The following is a 22166-nucleotide window of genomic DNA, read 5'->3' as shown; positions in this document are numbered from 1 at the left end:
CGGTTGTTTTATTTGAAATTTATTCTTTTTTGTTTTTTTAATCAAGTTCATTTTTACTCAGCTCTAATTATACCTACTAAGGAATTCAGGTTCTTTTACGGTTTGAATATGATTAGTTCAATCATTAATATTAAGTGATATGTCATCGAGATCTATGAGTGAACGTGTACTAGTCAATTATTACAACGTCTAGGATATAAAATGCGCATTTTTGTCCGAAGGGAAAATCCTATTTCTCCTTTGGCATAGATATATAAAACATAGTTTCTTTGAAAAAATAATATTTTAGTTGTTCGAGTCAATATTCTACTTGGTATCTATCATAATTAGAATAAATGCAATACTATTGTCTAATACCTATAATAATAATGGTAAATGCAATAGTAAAATAATATATGATATATTATACTCTTACGTGAAGTTTCCAGTTTTAGTAGTAGAAATTCAGCTACAAGAATAATTGCTAAAGGCTTTTAAAATCCTCAAACAATTTTCTTCTCTCTCTTTTATATCATTATTCGAAACAAGAGAACAGTACCAAAACATCTAGAATTTCATTATTTACTTTAGTAAAAGTAAGTCGTTCTATCTGTACACTTTTAACTAACATTCAACTATTCATGAGATATTTAGCATTTTTACTTACTACTGTACAAAGAAATACATTTTGGTTCGTAATATGTATCACGAGATGATATACAAACTGCGCGTGTCAACATTTCTGCGAATATTTTACTCGAGAAGTTTGTTTCGAGTTGACAATTATATAGAAATACTGAAATCTTTCGTCTCTATTAATATTCAACGTTCATAACGGTATAAACCAACGTGAAAGTCTGAGTAAACATTATACGTTGAGCATATATGTAGTATTAATTGGAGTAAAAAGAATTCTTGCGATCGCGAAGAGCATTCTAATTGTTGCTAAATAACATTATACGATTATACTTAATAGTTCACAGCATTTCAAGTATATATGTATATCTTTCTTTCGATTCGACGTTCACGTCGGAGAGAAAGGGAATGAATAACGTTCATCAGACGATCGTTAAATGCAATAAATATCGACTACAATGAATCATTGAATGATCAGGTAAAAATCCTTGCCTTAAGAAAGTGGCAGTGTTTATGACTTCTAGATTTACGATTATCATAAATCCTTTAACGAGGTGCATTGTACCTATTTCAAAACAACGATTACGCTAAACTGATCTATGTGGTCTCTAGTCGTAATATACTGCTCAAAATAGCTAGATTATTATCTACATATCGACAGCTATCAACGCTGTGGAAACTAAACTTTCCTAATATCTTATAGTATTTTCATTCGTGCCTAGGTTTCGAATTATTTCGAGCAGTATAATGTAATTCACAATATTTATAGTTCTATAAACAGAAGAGGAAATTCCCTCTTAACCCTTGACAAAGGCTGTGTCAGTTTTATCGTTGCTAACATTATTATTATTGTTGTTGCTATTTTTAGAACCAACTGCGCTCAAAGCTATTCCCAATTGAGCCGCATAGTACGTTAACATTATAGAAACCTGAAAAATACTTTGACGAGTTAACAAAAAAAGGACAATAAAGAAAATCGTATTGAAAATATGTATAAAGATATTATGTATCAAAATCATTATACCTGAGAATAAGGTAGGGGAGTATGAAAATAGTGAAATCCGAGCAGCGTATCAGATATGAGGAAACATATACTACCAATGCAGCTGCATAATTTAGTCCACGTCCATAGCTCCTGACGAAGAAATACGATTTATTCAATAGATCGTGTATGATGAAAATAGTGACTGTACTTTACAGCACAGTGCTTTCCAGTCGTATTATTTTTGCTCGGAAAATTGGTAGCGAAAGTTAAGGAAGATTTATCTAGAATTCGGATTTTCGTAATCTGTAATTTTACGAGTCATTTTTTGGCAAATTTCTCGTCTTTCTCGATAATGAATTTCTTCGAATAACTTTTAAATCATAAATAAGCTACGAATATATTTATGCAAATTCATGCTTTTATAAATATAGTTGAAAAAGTGGGATTAGATTTGTTTTACTAAATATTAAACCGGTACTATATTTTGGATATTTTATATACATATATCTTTGTATTATATGTAATAAATATATAAAAATCTGCAGTCTAATAAATAATAACAGTTAATCAATTTAACTACATGTGTTGGATAGAAATTCATAATAAAAACGTTACGAACTTCTCGAACGATCTAATATAATCCTTTCATGAACGGATACATCTCCTTTAATCTGGGTAATTGAATAAAAGCCTTCTTAAATTATAATTTATTTATAACACGCAGCCTCGTCCCTTTCGACGTGATGAACAAGGAAGCATGGTACGTAGATGCACGTGGTCAAGGTGTAGGCCATCTCCTACCCATCTTGTTTTTACATGACTCGTTTCACCCTTTAGTTGGATCAGTGGATCGTGTTACACTCAACGTAACAAAACATGTAACTCAATTTATCTACAGCTAATCTAATTTTCTGCTAGATAAAAGGCAGGAAGTGAGCCAAACGATCCATGAAAATTCCAAAAGACTGGAAAACACCGTGTGTAAACAAAACAAAAATTTTCATTTTTTTTCTACTTTTCTCTGTACTTTGTAAAATTGCACTCTAGAGATTGCCCTCCACGCCATGGTGGTTAGTAACACCGTGTAAACAGGAACCCCAATCACCAGAATTCCATTCAGACCAGGCATTAAAGCGTATATGACTGAAAAATACGACTTTTTTTTTTATTTTTCCAAAAGCTTGTTTAATTTTTGTATATGTAGGATGTTTCGATAATCATGGTGCAATCGACAGGAGGATGATTCTACGTGAAAAGATACGTTGGAATTGTAGAACAAAGAGTTTTCATACAACAAATGTGGAAATGGTTATTGAGACACCATATTTAATCAGTATGTTTATTTTTATAATGAGGACGGAGGATTATTCGTAGACTACGGATTTTTATGCAAATTGGTTTTACGAACGCAATTAAACAAATGGAATCTAACAGTAAGTAGAAATTTCTTTCATTCATTAAGTCCTATACATTGGATATTTCGTATATTTTTTTGCAATTCTAAAATCCCTATAAATGCATAAAAATTCGCAGTCTGATTATTCTTGACTTACCTAGCGAACACAACGCGTATAAAATTGTACCTAACATTATGTTAAGCGGTATAAAACCGAATGCACTGATGTACATGATTTGGGCCAGGGCAAACATGCACATCCCTGGCGTGAAACAACTAGGCCAAACCAATAGCGCATCTCCTATGCAACTGAATATCAACCCTGTCAATATTCGTCTGGAGAACCTGTATCTGAAAAATAAGACCGTCAATCGTAAGTGTCTCTCTCGGAATATTCAATTTCCAAAACTAAATAGAATAGCGATGTTTAATGTTAAAACAAAAGTAGCAATAACAGTAATACTAGAACTACCGATTTTACTTAATTTTTCTTAAAAATTGTATGGCAAATTTTATTAAAAATTTTATGAAAAATCTTTAGAATTACAATGGTGCATTCTTTGGCCTTTTCCTGAGATTTTTTAAAAATTTATGGATAAATCTAAATTATACCTTATATAAGTTATAGTTCATAGGTAGTTCCAATACTAAATAGGTTCCATAATAGCTTTATTCATAAATGTATATTATCAGCTATAAGTATCAACACTAATCGACAAATACATTTAGCCAAAGACATTACTTCCATCATGGCAGAAATGGGCATATATATTTTATTTAACAAATAAATTTTACATAATACGACAACATTATATGTTAATAAAATTATTCGTTATTTATCTTTTTATAAGTATTTGAAATGATAAATAATTCTATTATAAATAATTAATGAAACTGAAAATTTCAGATGATTATTGCCCAGCTCTGATCCAAGATTCCAAGCAAACAAAAGCACAGAGAAGCAGTGAAGAAATATTCTAGCGTACACTTACATTTTCAGGTGACTTTTTCGGTTGTAATATTTTTCAATCAATGTTCATCTTTTATAAAATGATATAATTTTTTTTTTGTTTAAAATATTACAGAAATATCGTTAACATATATATTGCCGGCTGTCGAAACGTAATAGCGATCATTTCGTACGTTACATAGGAAGAAGAGCAATCATCGGTATGTACGTCACAAGGCCGACGCAGAACGTTATATTCTGCCTCGTAATAAATCGATCCTCTTCTTTGTTTCCAACGGAAAATTTCTCTTACGAGATCAATCGAGAATTTCACGCGATCTGTGGAGTGCGAAAATCGTTAAAAAGAACAAACTTGGCGGAACGTTTAAAAATATGTGCGTTACCGATTAGGAAAAAAAAGTGACCTGAAAATAAGCATGTAAGCGAGGTCGTATGATAAATGGCTAGCACCTACCAGTAGCCACGGAAATGTAACATTGACTCGATTAACTCGTATCTTCCGCTCAGTTAAACGCTTGTTCGTTAGAAGTATCATTTTGTAGATATAATATGACATATGTATAGTAACTCACAAAACTATTTAAATATCTATAAACATTCTGTATGAATATATTATGCGTGTTATATATTACACACGTTTTCTAAACATTTTCGGATTTTATTACCACCATAATGAATCGTGACTACCATGATTATATTGGTAAAATTTCAGCCGAATTTAAAAATGGAAGCTACAAAATATTTAGTGCAAGTACAAAATATCTTGTAACTATTATACTATATACTATATACTATATATATTATAGTGTATCATATATTTATGCAGACAAAAGAGTATTAAATCAGAATTATTAGTTTTGCAGAGAACTACTAACAATATTTAAAGTACGATGTAAGATCAACTGTTAGAATATGTTTCATTCCATTGCACTTACAAAACATTTGTTATGTTCATTTAGATTTAGAAACATTTTCCTTTCTTCGAAATTGATGATCTATGTTATTTTGACCAAAATCTTCAGTTTGACTTATATTTATTTGATCAACCAGTATCTGACACAATTGAGTTTTACAAAAATGATTCGAATTAACCACAGACCACGAATAAAGGACATACTTATCCTGGTTTGGCTAAAATTTAACTTATATCTTTTTGTTCACCCATCATTGATATATATATTTTCAGATTGGTATTTTATCGATATAATCATGATAGTCGTATCATACTAATATATACATAAAAATTGCCCATGTTAAATGTTGAAGTGCTTTAATGAGCCACTGTAAACGGCAATAACTACGTTACGTCGTTAAGTTGATAATAAAAACGGAAACACGGAGGTCGATAAATTACCCCCGGTTAATACTTCTCGATTTTATCTCCAAAATGCATGGGGCGCTAGTGACACTACTGGTGCGATTTCTCATTTTCATTGCTTTCTCTTTACTTTTTCTTCAAATTTTTCAATGCTCGTATATTAATTTGAAATAAAAAATTGAAACAACCATTTAATAGAGTGTTATTGAGTTGCAGAACAAGAGGCGTGAGACAAAAAGGATCGGCACATGCAAAATTCTGTCGCACTTACTCCTGCGATAAACTAATTCCATGTAGAAGAACAAAGACGATAAGACTTATAATTGGCAAACACTTGAAACATGCCGTCAGCAGGGATGGCTGCTCGGCCAGTAATATAAAATACACGGACACGCTTTTAAAGAATGGGACTAGCTTTGGGCCGACACTTTTTAACTGGAACAGACAAAACATGAAATCGGAATCGAATGGCCGACCGTGAACGTGACTGACACCTTCTTAACCGAAACGCTATTGTACTAACAATAACGATCTTTTCTTAACACGTTCACTGACACACGAACTTTCTATATTTTACCCTGGAAAAGAGAATGAAATATACTTCATCGTAATATTGAATTTTTGCATTATATTCTTCCGCATTTTTATTATGCGCAATTGCGCATAATTTAATCTAAGTTATTCACATTGTTGAAAATCGCTTAGTGCGGAAAAATTTTTTTTTTTAATCATGTTAAAGAATTTGATGATCACTGTGACAGTAAACGTGTTAATCCATTTGAATGCTCTCGTTATCGACTACTAATCTTTTCTTTTTATTTTATTTTTAATTCCCCTTAATTATTCTCATTATTTTTATTTCTAGAATACGGATTTTTATGTATTTATAGGAAATTCGAAAATGCAAAATAATTTACAAAAATTTAAAAATATTCAGGTATGGGAGTCTATAATATTTAATAGGTAAAACAATTTTCTATCTAGGTTCCATTTTTTAAATTATATTTGTAATATTATACGAAATATTACGTTCATAAAGATATGAATTTGCATAGAAATCCGCAATCTACGTATTTTACTTTTGTACGATTTTATTATATAGCGTCTAACAAAAAATTAATGAATTTTAATTAATTTAAATCTTTCTTTTCTTTGTTTCCCTTCGATATTAAGTATCTCACAGTTAGTTTTATTTTGCGACATAATTAACATATATTTTCATAAACATAACTTATTTCGCAAGATAGTTATATATACCAAATTTTTCCGAAACGCATGCGGTGCGTCATCGATTTTATATGTTATATGTATAAATTACGCTTAATATGACACATTTATTATTTTACTCATTGAACCAGTCTCAGCAAACAGAGTGTTAGGGAAGAATAATTTTGTTAATGCGTCTAATTGTAAGTTATTTATGCGTGTGTAATGGGTGTTTGTTATTATAAAAAAGTTTAAGAAGTTATGTAAAATGTTTGAAAAGAAAAGTTAATAGTTTTAAGATACACATATCTTGTATGGAGCATGAAGAATGAAAGAAAGGAAAGATAAACAGATACAAAAGATAAGATAATAGAATAGTACATTATCATAATGTAGAAACATAATGGTTTGTTAATTGTTGCTCTATACCCTTGTGCAATCATAATATTTGTTTGAGTTTAAAACTCATGAAAGACAAACTAGATTATCATGATAAAGATAAACCGAAGAATAGTTCTATGCACTTTAAACTTGGTACTATATGCAAATAATTGGAAGTTATAAAAATTCCAATGATATAATTCCAATAAAACAGTCAATTTAAATGATGATTTGAATAGAATGCAGAATTGGAAGGAATTAATTTTCAAGGACTGATTTTATTCTTTGTCTGGGACAAAAATATATTTCAATAAAACATTACATGTACTGTATAACGTTACTTTATAATGTTAATTGATCAATTATAGAATCAGTGGAAGATTGCAGAGTAACTTAATCAGGATAGTTAAAGAGTATTCAGTGGCACTTAATTTTCATATCAATAAGAGCAAATTTAATTCATATAGTTGCAACAATGTATACTTCACTAATTAGATTATACGGTATATCGCGTTAAGACTAAGTATTTAAAACGTCGTACTTCCTATAACAAAAAACTGACAACGAAAAGTAATAGATCGATTTGAAACGAAGAAAAACGAACGAATCCTTTATGTTCTTATTGCCAGCTGGCGGAAATAAACGTAAAAACAAACTGACTCAGGCAATACTACCAACATTAGTTATTAATAGCCCGTAAACAAAAACGAAAGTCAGTCAGCGCTGAACGCAAAAAAGGTAGCGCTTGTTCAAAACAAAGAGAACAGCTGTTCAATGGAATGTTCTTTTGTAATTTTTGAGTTTCTGTATTTTACCATAATAAAAAGGAAGAAGAATCTTTCGAGGTCTTTGTTCTACGAAGGAGAAAATAACGAACCTGCATCTGAGAACTATCAAAATGTGGATAACAAGAAAAATATATAAATTCAACAAAGACTGTTGGAAAGATTATTTGGAATTGAAAAATCAATAAGAAGAAATATTGCTTACCACTTGTGCAGGAGATGACATTTTCAATTAAACCGTAATTTTTCGATCTGAATAATGGCATGCACCTACATACACGATATTTTCCACTGAACTGTCAGTTACCATACAATTGCCACAGTAGACTGTTCCCCCAACTGCTGCATTATTTCTCTCCGCGTGAACAACATCGTTTCCTATTGGTTGATCTTGTAACAATAGCTTACGGTGACCAATAGAGGTTAGGTCCTTTTCTTTTAACCCTAGAACAGACATGTTTCTAACACTGTCATGCCGCGGGCAATATGAAGATACGTCAAGTAGATGGAGTTTTTTGTAATCTCACATTGGCTCAGTAAAGTATGTAAACATTTATATAAACCTTTTGCGAATATAATCATGAATATATTTCTTGAGTGTACAGTGGCTCACGAAAGTGCTCAAACACTTTTAAAGACATTTTATGCGTATATTATACAAAACAATTTGAAATTTCGTTACTATAACGAAACACAACTATCGTGATTATATTGGTAAAGTTTGAACCGAATCTAACAATGTACTAGGTTAATACATACGACATGTCTTTTTTCGAGTTAGATTTTAACCTTACGTCGTAATTTTTCTAGAACATTATACATCTAATTATAGTAATTTCTACATGATTCAGTTTATGAAATTGATCAATGTGGCATTTGTATTGTTCAAATACTACCCCTAATTTGCATATTAAAGAGGAATAACAAAAAACGCCGAAGACTGTCTCATCATAGTGCTAATAAAATTTCAAAATGTTTTACATAACACTTGATATCACATACATACCCTACTAAATATGTTATACTAAAGTGTTCAAAGTTTTCCATACCAAGTGTTCAAATTTTCATAAATCACAAAGTTTTCTCTTTTACTAAATCTTGCATGTTAATACTTGAAGATTAAAATAAATTTTAGTAAATCAAATGAATTATATTAAAATTATATAATAAAAACTAACGAATAACGTGGTTCTTTCGTAATTTAAAATGTATCGAATCAGTCGAGATGACGTAACTCTCGATTGCACTGTTTGAAAACTTTCGACCTTGCATGATGGATAATAAATATATGTATTATCAAAAATTGGTATTATGAAAGATATTTACATATAAATATATATTTATTTATATCTAAGTATCGTCTTCTGAATCCAATTAAAGCGATTCGTAATAAATTACATGAGATATATAGAAATTAAAGAACAATCAAATTAAAGTCTTTTTGTAATTTGAAATATATCGAATCGATCAAGATGGCGTGAATCTCGATATTTTATCGTTACAAGGTTTTAAGTTTTGTGTAATTCGATAATAAATGTATTATGAAGGATGATTCAATTTTCCTATTCGATTTAACTAAATGGAAGGAAATAATTTATTGTAAGGTTATCGGATATAAAAGTGTTATGGCTACTTATAAATTATGATAAAATACTCTATATTATGCCTGACTGGAATACAATAATTGTACAATAGTTGAAGCACAGTAATACTAGTAATTGCTACAACAAAATTGAAATGAAGAAAGGTTTATTCTAGAATCAGAATTCCCCAAATCTGCCGAATGATATGTGAAAAGTACTTTATAGCAATATAATACCTATAGGTAAAGTAAATATTTTATTATCGACTTTCATATTTATTAGCAACCTGTATCAAATAGAGTCAGCGAAATGAGAGCACAGTTTCAAAGTTATAATATTCGTTATCTATTAAATCGAACAAAAGATAGAATGCAATTTATTATTTAATAATGCGTCGATCCGATCTGCTATCTATAACATTCGTTTTGGCAACGAATGATACAGTTTTCAAATATAACCCTGTGAATATATTGTTCCATTCTTCTTCAAGGCACTTTTGATATGATAATAAAAATCGAGGTCATCTGGACCATGTAAGTTAAATCTCTTTTCGTCTGTGAATATAACTTTTCTCTACTTTTTATTCTTCTTATTATAGAGTATATGACTATACTGCACAAAAAAATAAGATGAACTTCCTCGTTTATAATTTCACAGTGATATATAATTGTAACATTACACAAACAGCATTGTTAAATCTCATTTTAGCGCACTACAAACGCTATTTCAATATTTAAATGAATATTTTGTTACGATAACTTAATAATCTTATGGAACATGAAATGAATGATATGTAAATAAATTACATAATAATAACTATTATTGATAAATATTCAAATGAAATGAGAAAATATTTTAGTATTTTAATATTTAATAATTATTACTAAATATAAAAATTTAATCTTTAGATTAAAAGATATTTGCTAGATTGTGCGGTTTTTTAAAGAGTCAAGTATATTCACGATTAATTCATGAATTATTGAATATTCAAGAATAAAAAATTCAAAAATTTGAATAGTTCTAAATTATTGGTAGCATGAGTAAAAATAGGTGTATGATGTTTCTCAAGGAATAATTAAGATTGAAATATTGCTTACAGGTTGAAGAAATGTATTCTTTAGCTAAGTTTAATTGTATTCGATCAATTTTCAAATTCAATTTTCTGAAAAAAAAAGATTAAATGAAAGAAGAAAAAAGGGTCATATGAAACACGTTACTCTATATTTTTGACTTGTCGATTGTATCATGATTATCGGGACATCTTGTATAGCTCCGCTCAGTTGCGTTGAATATCTCGGTGTTTTATCAAATTTGGGAATGCGAAGAATGAAATATCATGGTTTATGACTGAAAAGATCTTTTTTGCGATTACTCGGGTATTGTATGGAAATATCCAAGTGGACGTTTGTTCAACGTTCCTTTTCTGTTAAAATTTCCGTTTACAAAGATATGGTATTACGTAGTTTAAACGCGTGAATCTAACCTGATACAGTATTGGAAAACATCTCTTGTGTCTGTCAGTACAATGTTGTTGCGAACGTACAAGTGGGGATTAAACTGCCAATTTAAACAGCTTGCTCGTAATTTTGGAATATTAAAGGTAATCTCATTTCTTAAAACATTATTCCTAAAATCTATCTTTGCAATCTTTTGCAATATAACCAAAATTTTATTTAAAGCATCAACCAGCTCTTGGATTTGAACATCATGTTGCTAAACTGCCGATAATACAACATGTTAGATGTAAATCTAACACTCCAATGAATACCATTATACTATTTGTTCCACAACAAGAGGTTTAGAATCATTATTATTATCTTATTATTATTATCTTTTACCAACTGAGAATTCATTTCAAATTTCTTTTAATAAATCTTTTTAGGCATGGATTGTTGAAAGAATGGGAAAGTTTCATAGGATTCTAAACCCAGGGTTAAACATTCTTACACCAATAATTGATAGAATTAAATATGTTCAGTGTCTCAAAGAAATAGCTATAGAAATACCTCAACAAACTGCTGTTACCTCAGGTACATTCAATTATATGTTTAAATATTACAGATATAAAATGGTATTAATTATATTGTTCTTTTATTGTAGATAATGTAACATTAAATATTGATGGTGTATTATACTTAAGAGTAGTTAATCCATTTCTGGCTTCATATGGTGTTGATGATCCTGAGTTTGCCGTAGTTCAAATAGCTCAAACTACAATGAGATCTGAGCTAGGAAAAATACCTTTGGATAATGTGTTCAGAGAAAGAGAAGGGCTCAATGTTTGTATCGTTGAGAGTATAAATAAAGCAAGTGAAGCTTGGGGAATAGCTTGTCTAAGATATGAAATACGTAAGGCTAATTGAAGAAACTTTCTCATTTGATATAAAAAGTTATTGTCACTTGAATTTCTTGTAACAGGTGACATAAGACTACCTCCAAGAGTACAAGAAGCAATGCAAATGCAAGTGGAAGCAGAACGCAAGAAGAGAGCTGCAGTTTTAGAATCAGAAGGAACTAGAGAAGCAGAAATAAATATAGCAGAAGGAAAACGTTTAGCGCAGATTCTAGCATCCGGTAATCGTAATCGTGTTTTTAGTCAACAATCTATTACGTTTAAAAAATTATAAATAACTTACACAATACCCTAACAGAGGCTATAAAACAAGAAGAAATAAATAAGGCGATTGGTACTGCACAGGCTTTAGTGGCCATTGCGGAAGCACGTGCAAAGAGTTTAAAACTTGTTGCAAATGCTCTCAATATGACAGATGCAAAAAATGCAGCAGCATATAGTATAGCAGAACAATATGTCAAAGCATTCAACAAATTGGCAAAGGTCAACAATACTTTGATCCTGCCCAGTAATGTATCTGATGTGTCTTCCTTAGTAACACAAGTATGTCACCCAAAAATTTGTCCCTGTGTAATTACTTTGCAGATTGTAAATTGTTGTATATGATTACTTCATCTTCTAGGCAATGACGATTTATAAACAAGTTATGTCTCAGCCTACTTTAGATAATCCTGATGCAAAAGAGAACAAAGATGCTCTCAGTGTTGATGACTCAGACGAATCTTTCGAATATTTCAGTGACAAAGAAGAAGCAGAGAAGCACAGAAGCAGCAAAAGAAAGCAAAATCCTAAAGTATTGTAAAATATTGTATACATAACATAAATATATTTTGATTTTTACTATGTATCTTTTGCAGTTCTGTCCTTATAGGGATGGGGGAAATAATTAATTATGAGTCAATAATAACAAAACAATTTTATGCAAAGATTCATAAGTTAAAATAGTTACAAGAATAATTAATTTTTTAAAAGTGCAGTAGTGTAATGATTGATAAATTACTCTGAGTTTCTATAATTCTTTTACTTTCTTTTCTTTGTGTGAACTGAGACTGTAGGTACTGGAACAGCATATGTTTCTTGGGAAATTCGATTGATATAGTATAATGCAACCATAGAAAACAGGAAGCACGTTGTAATTGCCACACGATGTACTAGACCTGATGCAATTAAACTGATTATCAATGAAAAGATAACTGTAACAAGGAAATTTGATTATTATCTTGAATTAGTGATATTTGATCTTTTAATATCAACATCAAGTAACATACCTTCAGGAAACAATTTTTGTTGAAAAGATTTACCAAATATTGTTGCTTCCAAGTTTCCTATTGCAGTTAATACACACAAAAACAATATAGATCCAATATATCCTCCCAATATTGTATAAACCTGTGACGATGCCAAGGAAGCTTTATATATTTGCATTCCCGAAAATACGAGAACTGTTAAAATAGATGACAACACAAACGATACTCCGCTACTAACAGCTGAAAAGTAAAAGAAAACATATTGTTTCCATATTTCATTTACTTAAATCGTTATTTTGAAGAAAATTAATTTACGTTAGAAGAATTGGGATAGGAATGTGACTATAATATTAACTAATCAGAAAGTCTAGTATACTATTTCTCTTAATATTTCTACTCAATCAATCTCTCAATCACTCTAATCAATATATTACGCAAAAAAGATTTCTATAAATGTTTTGAAGTATAGTGCTTTATAAATTTATACGTACGCATTTTTAAAGAAAATTTTTGTGGTTAGAACCGGTTCGAATTGATTCGTGGATCTTTCAATTTCAGCACAGTGCTATGTTGTCACTTTGTCACAATGTGCTAAGACATACCAACATTACTTGCATTAAAGTCCCTCAAATTTAAAATTTAATTAAATTAAGAAGCGTTGAACAAGCTAAGACAGAGGCTAGGACAATAATTAAGAATCTATATTCTCTGTAGCTATAGATTTCTTAATTAATTTACAATTTGTATAATTGCAGATTAATAATAGATTTTTAAGGAACGTTATTTCAAATATATAATTTAGGATTATGAAATTGAATGTTCAAAAAATGTGTATATAAGTCGTGTGAAAAATTCTGGAAAAATTCATTGGGATATTTTCAAATATCTATTTTCCAGATAAATCATCATTTATTTAAAAATTTAGCTGCGGTCGTGAAGAATTATGGTAGTGCAGGATTAAATAGTCTAGTGACATTTTCTCTCTAGAACGTGTCGAAATTTCTCTCGCATATTTAAATGTTTAGTTTGCTAAAATGCATCATCAAATTATACAGATATAAAGATTGTCGAAATATTTAGAACAAAGGACAATATTATTGCAATCTAATCATTGGTATGATATACATTAGATGGTTTACTTGGCAAGAAATATGCGTGCGCAGGGATGGAAGCGTTGTTATCGATTTTGAACTTGTTACGGAGACTCCCTTTTCGATCGATATTTTAATTAATAATTCTTTTACTATTCTTTCTTCATCATCCTTGTAAAATTCTGCAACTATTTCCAAATAAGAATAACATCTCTCATTTTATGTATAACTGTCATCAAAATAATGTATTATTCAAATTATACAGTATTAAAAATAACAAAATTGATCGAGAAAATAAATCAACCATAATATTCTATAAATATTTAAAATATTTAACATTCGAGTTAAAGATATCTTTTCATCAAAATTTCGCACCATAGCACTCCCTCATTAAGTGGCCAGAATCCTGCCTTGTAAACTGACTACTACTATCCCTACCACATGTTCGCAGTTTTTTCCATTTCCATCTCATTTCCAATCCCGACAATCAACTTAAACATAAATTTATATCGGATATCTTAAATAAGATATCTGAAATCAGATACTTCTATCTTTTTATCAATTTTATATTGATGTAGAATCTCGTAAGCTATTGTTATAATGAATGTATGCTCTGAATGAATGAAATATTTAAGGTTATGATTAGAATGGATGCGTTAAAATCGATTAAAAATACATAAATTTTTTGACAGAATTGCGTTTTGGTTATGTAACAACATACTTTTTGTAATTTTAATGCTATATTTTGTATTTTTAATACAATCAGATGTAAAATGCTAGGTAGGACGTAAAAAGTAAAGGAAAGCGTTTTTAATAAATACGTAAATGTGATTGTTAATTAATACGAAAAAATAATTTGTTAGCTGTGTCCATATTTCACACAGGCACGAGCATTATGAAGTTAATGAAAAGCTCAATCTTGTTTCTCAATTCAAACAGATGCTTCAATATCTGACCAAATTCCGTCTCAAGCTGCGGCCAGTTATCAAAGCAGTGTTGTATATGTTCACGGAAGTTGATTTGACTAGCGCAGTATGACGTCAGAGGTAGTAGGCCGTGTTCGCGGAGAAGGAGTAGGATTGGCTGTCAGGAGTGATCGGTCCGGCGAAGGAGTAGGAGGTCCGGGTCGCCATTTTGGCAGGTTGTGAGAGCCTTCTGTCGTCGCCGTGAGCCGAGCTGTCGTTCGCCCAGCTGAGCCCTTTACGCGCGCGCGAGAGAGCTCATTTGGCTCGATCGAATTCGCGACACCAAAAAGCAGAGGCCAGGCCGGTTGGTCGCGAAATCGAGGGAAATACTACTTGAACCAACGGGAACCGGCTCCACGCATGTATATTCGCAATCTTTACGTATATCGTTCTACACATAACTCTTCATTCCCTGTTGGTGCTCTCGAGTAGGTTTTACTCTCGTGTCGGTTGAAACGCCAGTTTGTGGTGGTGTGCGTGTGACACTATCGTCGAGGCTGCAGAACTGTTCCTGACTGTGATAGATAGTACGACACGAGAGACAGAGAAGGAGAGTAGTTAGAGAGTCGAAAGGTGCGTGAGCTTTAGAGGAAAAAAAGTTCGAGTGTGACAGAAGTACAGGGACAGTATGGCGGGACAGACGATCAACGACAGGCTATTGGCAGCCAGGCACAGCATCGCCGGTCAGGGTCTCGCTAAGGCTGTCTGCAAAGCTACTACCGAGGAGATGATAGGACCCAAAAAGAAGCATCTCGAATGTAAGTTCTCCGAAGACACAATTATGTGTTTGTAGACTAAGGAATTCTATGTATTTATGGGACATTTGGAAGTTGAAGAATGTACAGAATGTATATCGTAGGCAAAAATATACTGGGGCGTGTAGAAGTATCCGAACAGATAGATCTTTCACTTGGTATTTCAAAAGCGATATTTTAAAAAACTGTTAAGTAATATTGCATAACTATATAATGGTACTTGTGTATTGTAATACCTTCTTTTACCAATTTGCTTAAAATTACTTTTTGAATATAGAATTGAAAATTCATTCTGATCGAAGATCTTTACATGTCACTGTATGAAATAGGCAAAGGGCATCTGTTACGATATTCAGTAAGTAAGACATTTCAGTTTAGGTTTTGTGTTTGAAATTATATTCATAGGAATATGAATTTGCGTAAATATCCACGCTCTAGTTATTTGCATTGAAAGGATGGGATTAATGTTCTAGGTCTTAGGTGAATCGGATTTAGTCGAGGTGATTTTACATAGGATTTTCACGGTGACGAATGGTACATATTCGTTTAGCACGTTTAGTGTCACGATGGTCGTCAATCGCTTACGTTACTAAATTTTTTAGACCGATTAAAATAAGGTAAACTTCGTGAATTAATAAATTGTCAATAGTATGAATGATTTAGACAACACTGATAAATTTCATAGTCTAAAAAACTGTCAATGGTGTGAGTGATTTAGATAACGTTAATAAGTTTCATGGACTAAGAAATTTTTAGTGAATTGTCAGAGAAAAGTGTACAAATATAATATTTTACAAAAATCAAAAGTTACGGTATAGTATATTCTAGGGCAGAATACGCGTGGATTAAGAACGAATTAACTACTAACTATACTGCTAATTTTTACGAGGAAATATTTTTTAGTTTGAAAATTTATTTCTTATATCTTGTACACGCTATCTGTTTATTAATTTGATTAGAATGTATTTCAATTAGGTCTATAGATTAGATATTTTTTTGGCCTTCCTATTGCAAATAATTGTCTTGGCATGTTCACAAAAATTATTAACATATGCTAAGTTTTTCCGCGTGGTCCTAGTTGGAACGCTGTATTTTTAATAAATATTGTCAAATTATGGCCCATTTTAAAATATCAATTACCAGAAATAGATAACTAATACAGGAATAAGGGCCCTGAATAGATGTGGTTTAAGCTGTACATTAGGTTACACCCCTTGAGAGTCGTTTCAAGCTTAATCATGCACCTGCAAGCAAACAAGTCGCTAATATGTTGCTTTACGTATACGTAACCTATTTTAGAAATTCAAACTTTCTGCGATTCATTATCTGCATAAATTTCGAAATCGACTTTTAGCCAAATTTTCAATGCAAATAGTCCGCAATGTTTTGCTCGTTATATCATGACATATAACTAGGCTGTGAATTTTTATGTATTTAAGAAAATGGAATGTTATGAAGAATTTAAATTTATGGGAAATTTGAAAATGCAGAATTCGTAGAACGCGCATAATATGAGGAAATATATAAGATATAATATAGTGTTTTGTACAATATGTACTTGGTAGGTGAAACAATTTTCGATTTTTTCAAATGTATTCTCAAAAATATGAATTTGTATAAAAATTCTCAATGTTCGTATGACTTAATCGAGATATAATTACGCTATATATAGATATACAATATATATAATTATTATAATTAGATATAGCTAAATATAACTGTTTTGGATCTTCAACTTAACAGCATTTCAAACAATTCCGTTACATGAAAAAAGTGAGAGGATAGGTCCTCGGATAGGACCTTGTTCTGAAAACATTAGTCCTCGCATGGAGGAGTATCAGTGAGACGTACAGTTGCCACAAAAAGTATTGGCACATATCTTTCTTTCCCAAGAAAGCATTCTACCATTACTATACACTATACTACTATAATCTCAATTGATTTTTATACATTTATTAAAAATTTGAAGGTGCAAAAATCCACAGAGTGGACATAATTTGTAAAGGTATATAAAATATTTAAAGTATAATACTCTCTATAATATTTAGTAGGTTAAGCAATTTTCTACATAAGTTTCATTCCTTTAATTAATTTGCATATATATGTATTTCTTTATTGTATTGAGAATCAGCGTTTTTATCTCAATCTTTTCTAAAGTTTGTGCATGTATATTTTGTTTTTGTCTTAATTTAAATGTTGAAGCTATGTCATAATTTATTATATATTCATTAGAATATTTTGTTGTATTATTGTAGGTTAGGTAACGTACATATTCCCCAATTATATTTATAAGAATATGAATTTGCATAAATATCTACAGTCTAGCTACTATATTAAATACGTTAATGTACCAATGTTTCTTGTATAGCCAGCGTGTATAGTCAACTATTGTTACATACAAAGCGACTCGTAGACTGGCCGGAAGATGAATCACGTTCCGACGGGAATATCTGCATTTTTTTCTCGAGATCAAACGGTTTTTCAAGGTGTATGAACCTAAGCCAATGTCTGGGTGTTGACGTTACCGCATTAGTCACGTCTGATGTACGAGAAATGAAGCGCGCACCTTTCGTGTGTATGTGAGTGTGTTTCTGTCCGTTACACGTTAACGGGTTACTTTCCATTTCGAGGCGTTGCGCGGACGAAAGTGCCTTGATCGACAAGGTTTTAACGAGAGGAAGTCAAGCCATGAATGTGGAGATCCTTTTTCGAAATTTGGGATATTAGTATCCCAATATATTATATAGTGTGTTCCAGTAATCATAGCAAAATCGGCATAATGGTGATTCTACGTGGAAAAATAGGACGAAAATACAGAATAAAATTTGTCAAATACTTTTAAATTTCATTTTTTCCGAAACGTCGCGAGCTATAAAAAAATTGTATTTTATGTTTTTTCGATTCATTTTTTTACATAGAAATCATCTCCGTAACAATTGTATTGTGATTATTGGGAACATTGCATATGTACATATCTACTGCTGCAAAGCTCTAATAGGGTTTTTCAGATATTCGTGTTTGAGGCCTAGTGTATTTAATTCCATTCTATTCAGTTGTACTTTTTGTTTACTTTTTATAATTATATAAAATACTAATAAATATGTACACACTTTTTATTTGTCTTCTTCAATTTGGCACTATTGTTATAGCGTAATTAATTGTTATTTTATTTTATAATGATTTTAAAATCAAGCATGAACATTTCTAGGAATTATCTGCATTGTCAAAATTTCATTAAATTGAAATAAATTGTAAACAAAATAGGAATTTCATTTTCATGTATTTAATGTGTTTTATATAACTGAAACTTTGAACTTCTATATCGGGAAAATGACGACTCATTCTAAAAAAGTCCTCTAGCGCGTTATAAAAACCTTAATGGGTCATTCGACATATGTACAGACAGTGACAGACAAAATTGATATTCTTAATTGAATTCTAATAACTCTTATACTAAAAATCTTTCGTCATATTGGTAATCATATATTCTATGGAATATATTTTATTTATTTATTGTTCTTAGTAAATGTAAATCAGTTTTATAAAATTACGATTGTACCAAATTTTGGTACCTTTTTACATTTCTTATCTTATGAACTGTACATCACACGTGTATTGCACCTAATGTTAAGAACTTCTAAAGGCAATTTTCATATTTCATGCAGTTTCTATTCGGGGAAGTTAACGCCTACTAAGAGCTAGAAATTGAGAAATCGATTAGTCGGCTGAAGAAAGAAATGAAAATGCATGAAAATATTAATAGATGTTGAATGTTGGATAATTTCATGCCGCTGAGTTGAGAACTCGGTTTGCGTCATCAGAAATTTTGAATAACTATCACGGTATCGAGTTACGTTCCTTCGCGACCGTTACACCGATAACGATCGTTACTGTTTATTGAAAAAACAAGTAACTTGACTTAGTAGACTTTTTGCTCGTATAGCCACACCGCTCGCGAGTTGCTGGTATCGATTGTATAGTTTGTTGGCAAAGTACTTGCCGACCTATACACGCCCATTACAATTATGTTAACAGGAATAAGTGCCATCTATAACCGTGAAATGTTTGTATTAACAAAAATTTGCAAAATTTATGGAGAATTCTTTTTAATAATATGGAATTAACGATATAAAAGGCCTTTTTAACAACATAACCTCTATAGTTCAGAAACAATATAGAGTTCATATATCTACATACTAGGTTTAAATTGGTTTTAGTCGATCGTTACATGAAAACCAATATATGTACATATCGTTGCAAAATATTCGAAGGGAATTGATCGAGATTTCTAGTTAAGTAATGGTGAAAGTTTTTGAACGCTGGATCCTACTGATAACAGATGTTTCGTGCGAAAGTAGTTTCCGCCGCTTCCTGCGTGAAGTTGTTGTTACGATATTATCGGTTTATGAATGTTGCCATGAAGTCGAAGCTTGTTAGTGACATAACGTTCTTCGAATGTTGCCGGGAATGGGAACTTTATTATGTTTCTATGCCTATCAATCGTATCGATAAATACATTTCTTGCCCTTTTATAACCTCTGTTACATTTACAATGTTATTAAACAATGATACGATAGAATTCAAATTTCGTGCTAAAATCACTTTTTTTTCTTTGTTGATACATAAATCGTTCTAATTTCGACTACCGACTTTAAATTAATAGAATATACAGCTTGCTTACGAAAGTATTTCCCGCACTTAGTATGAAAAACTTGTATATATACATTCAAATAAAAATTGCTGGAAAGGAATTTAGCATTTGGTAGAGGCAGAGATTTTCTGTATTACATTTAAATAATCTTCTAATGTAATAATTATTTTAGAACAAACTTTAACTGAAGAAACTATGTATAACAGTCCTGTTATTGAATTTTAGAATTGATACAATTCTGGAACAATGAAACTAAACAGTTATTAGGAAAGAGTTTTGAATTATGAGAAAATTGGTTCGATTAGATACATATGTATATAACGTGAGGTTTCAGTACCATATGAGAAAAACCTAAGTAAACCTAACTTAATATGTGCATTGTCAGATTCGTTTAAAACTTTACCAATATAATCGTAAGGATCGATCTCATTACAGCATTAATGGAATTTGAAAATGTCTCGTATAACACACATGATATATTCATAAAGGATTTGTATAAGTGTTGGAATATCTTCGTGAGCCAGTGTATGCTGATTGTTTTAGGTTATGAATATGCATTCTAGATTATAAATAATAGTGGAATACGAAAATGGCCTGTGGAATATTTTAATATTAAGGATGACGTAGGATGACTAAGGGTGACGTGAATGTTTATAACCTGCGTTATGTCGCGTTCCTTCCATTAATTAGAGTTGGACAGTTACCGATCGTGTAAAAGTTTGGTTATCGACAGGAAAATACGCAATTTTATACGTGAAACGATAGGAAACCGCACCAGTTCCTCGTGATTATCGATTCTACTGTCGCATGGGTTGCATCAAGGTTTGTAGATATATGTGTAGGTGGTGTGACCTGTATCTGTTCCAATTTGAAAGCCCACCCTCGTCGGAGACCGTGACGTAGGGTCTTTGCACTTTTCAATCGTATCGAATTATTTCTAATTGATTCAGCCGAATTAAGAAAAGGAAGAAATATAGAAAGAAATTCTCGGGATATATATATATACGAAACATATATATATTTCATAACCATTGCATCATGTTTCGTTAATATAACGTAATTTGTTGCCTGTTTTTTTTATGGTCATTTTGTCTTTATGACATAGAAAATAAGAAACGTTTCAAATACATAATGGTTTTTTGGTTAATTAAGAAATTATGTACGTGTACACATATTTATTTATACATATAGGTAATGGCCACTGAATATGTTGTTGCAATAAATTTGGAACCTAATTTATATGTTATTAATACACCACAGACTTTTATGCATTTTTGGGAAATCTAATTTTTTAATTCCTAATTTTTATTTTACATACCTAAAGCAAAATACTTATTTTAATGCTTAATAAACGAAACAAATCTCCATTTAGAATCTATTTCTATAGGCATATTCGTAAAAATGTAAAACTGCATAGACATCCGCAGTCTAGTTATTAAATATGTTTGTGCGATATCATTTAAAACGTACAAAAAGAGGAAAGAACTTGAAAAGCACGAGTCACTCTTATTGAAGAAACCACTTTTGTAGGACAGAAATTACTCAAGAGAATTCGAGACAGCAAAGGAAATCAAATTACACAATATTTTGGAGAATAATTGGCATTTTTGAAATTTAATTTTTCAATTCTCTTGGATCACGATGCACTATGAATGATTTTGTGATACTTTGTCTAATTTTAACGCATTGCAAAGTTAATGGTCGTTTTATTATTTTACGTAGTAGCATTTGTTTCAGCCAACCCCTGGTGAGCGAAAACATTAACATTATATTTCGTTAGTAGTAAGAGCGCGTTTCCGTTTTAACGGAACGGAACTCGCAGTCTTTCTTCCGGTCTGCTAATTTAGATAGCGAAACGAATTCCT

At 31.0% G+C, this 22166-nt stretch overlaps 4 protein-coding genes and 1 long non-coding RNA gene across 31 annotated transcripts in view; 3 read left to right on the top strand and 2 right to left on the bottom strand.

Moving 5' to 3' along the window:
- Positions 1-46: 46 nt before the first annotated feature.
- On the bottom strand, positions 47-8020 carry LOC117214474 (lysoplasmalogenase-like protein TMEM86A). 2 transcript variants are annotated; one of them, XM_033460611.1, is made up of 6 exons: positions 7862-8020; positions 5556-5719; positions 3154-3347; positions 2616-2743; positions 1640-1750; positions 47-1544 (listed from the first exon to the last, which is right to left on the bottom strand). In XM_033460611.1, the coding sequence occupies exons 1-6, from the start codon at positions 7880-7882 to the stop codon at positions 1413-1415; spliced, it is 750 nt and encodes a 249-aa protein (XP_033316502.1). In that variant the 5' UTR covers positions 7883-8020; the 3' UTR covers positions 47-1412. The 2 variants fall into 2 exon arrangements, with proteins under 2 accessions (XP_033316502.1, XP_033316503.1); XM_033460612.1 differs by having other exon boundaries at positions 1413-1544; positions 2628-2743.
- On the top strand, positions 3255-4685 carry LOC117214476. Of its 2 annotated transcripts, none has more exons than XR_004488878.1 (3): positions 3255-3369; positions 3904-3996; positions 4149-4685. It is a non-coding gene; the product is annotated as an uncharacterized LOC117214476 (long non-coding RNA). The 2 variants fall into 2 exon arrangements; XR_004488879.1 differs by having other exon boundaries at positions 4082-4685.
- Positions 8021-10474: 2454 nt separating the features above from the next.
- LOC117214343 (stomatin-like protein 2, mitochondrial) lies at positions 10475-12439 on the top strand. Its single transcript, XM_033460383.1, has 7 exons — positions 10475-10839; positions 10919-11035; positions 11122-11269; positions 11340-11588; positions 11658-11813; positions 11891-12135; positions 12215-12439. The coding sequence occupies exons 1-7, from the start codon at positions 10765-10767 to the stop codon at positions 12392-12394; spliced, it is 1170 nt and encodes a 389-aa protein (XP_033316274.1). The 5' UTR covers positions 10475-10764; the 3' UTR covers positions 12395-12439.
- A 50-nt stretch (positions 12440-12489) lies between these two features.
- On the bottom strand, positions 12490-13483 carry LOC117214344 (protein KRTCAP2 homolog). Its single transcript, XM_033460384.1, has 3 exons — positions 13331-13483; positions 12861-13079; positions 12490-12785 (listed from the first exon to the last, which is right to left on the bottom strand). The coding sequence occupies exons 1-3, from the start codon at positions 13332-13334 to the stop codon at positions 12613-12615; spliced, it is 396 nt and encodes a 131-aa protein (XP_033316275.1). The 5' UTR covers positions 13335-13483; the 3' UTR covers positions 12490-12612.
- A 1518-nt stretch (positions 13484-15001) lies between these two features.
- LOC117214342 (phosphatidylinositol-binding clathrin assembly protein LAP) overlaps positions 15002-22166 on the top strand; it is a 31923-nt gene continuing 24758 nt past the window's right edge. For 14 of the 25 annotated variants that reach the window (XM_033460381.1, XM_033460359.1, XM_033460357.1 and 11 more), the window contains exon 1: positions 15002-15653. In XM_033460381.1, the coding sequence (XP_033316272.1) occupies positions 15524-15653 (130 nt within the window). In that variant the 5' untranslated portion in view covers positions 15002-15523. The remainder of the gene's footprint in view (positions 15654-22166) is intronic. The other 11 variants (XM_033460380.1, XM_033460372.1, XM_033460376.1 and 8 more) reach the window with 1 other exon arrangement.

The sequence above is a fragment of the Bombus bifarius genome, unplaced genomic scaffold (genome assembly GCF_011952205.1).
Source record: "Bombus bifarius isolate JDL3187 unplaced genomic scaffold, Bbif_JDL3187 scf7180000009200, whole genome shotgun sequence".
Classification (NCBI taxonomy): Eukaryota; Metazoa; Arthropoda; class Insecta; order Hymenoptera; family Apidae; genus Bombus; species Bombus bifarius.
The sequence above is the reverse complement of the archived record's forward strand: the minus strand, read 5'-3'. Positions and strand labels throughout refer to the sequence as shown.

Bases quoted from the DNA above. Each gene is read 5' to 3' on its own strand.
- LOC117214344 (XM_033460384.1), bottom strand. The intron at 12,786-12,860 runs GTATGTTACTTG...TCCTTGTTACAG, and splicing joins ACAAAAATTGTTTCCTGAAG to TTATCTTTTCATTGATAATC.
- LOC117214474 (XM_033460611.1), bottom strand. From the start codon at position 7,882: ATGTCATCTCCTGCACAAGTG. The intron at 5,720-7,861 runs GTAAGCAATATT...TGTCTGTTCCAG, and splicing joins TGTCATCTCCTGCACAAGTG to TTAAAAAGTGTCGGCCCAAA. The intron at 3,348-5,555 runs GTAAGTGCGACA...CTTATTTTTCAG, and splicing joins GGAATTAGTTTATCGCAGGA to ATACAGGTTCTCCAGACGAA.
- LOC117214343 (XM_033460383.1), top strand. From the start codon at position 10,765: ATGTTGTTGCGAACGTACAAGTGGGGATTAAACTGCCAATTTAAACAG. The intron at 10,840-10,918 runs GTAATCTCATTT...TTTTATTTAAAG, and splicing joins GTAATTTTGGAATATTAAAG to CATCAACCAGCTCTTGGATT. The intron at 11,814-11,890 runs GTAATCGTAATC...ATACCCTAACAG, and splicing joins AGCGCAGATTCTAGCATCCG to AGGCTATAAAACAAGAAGAA.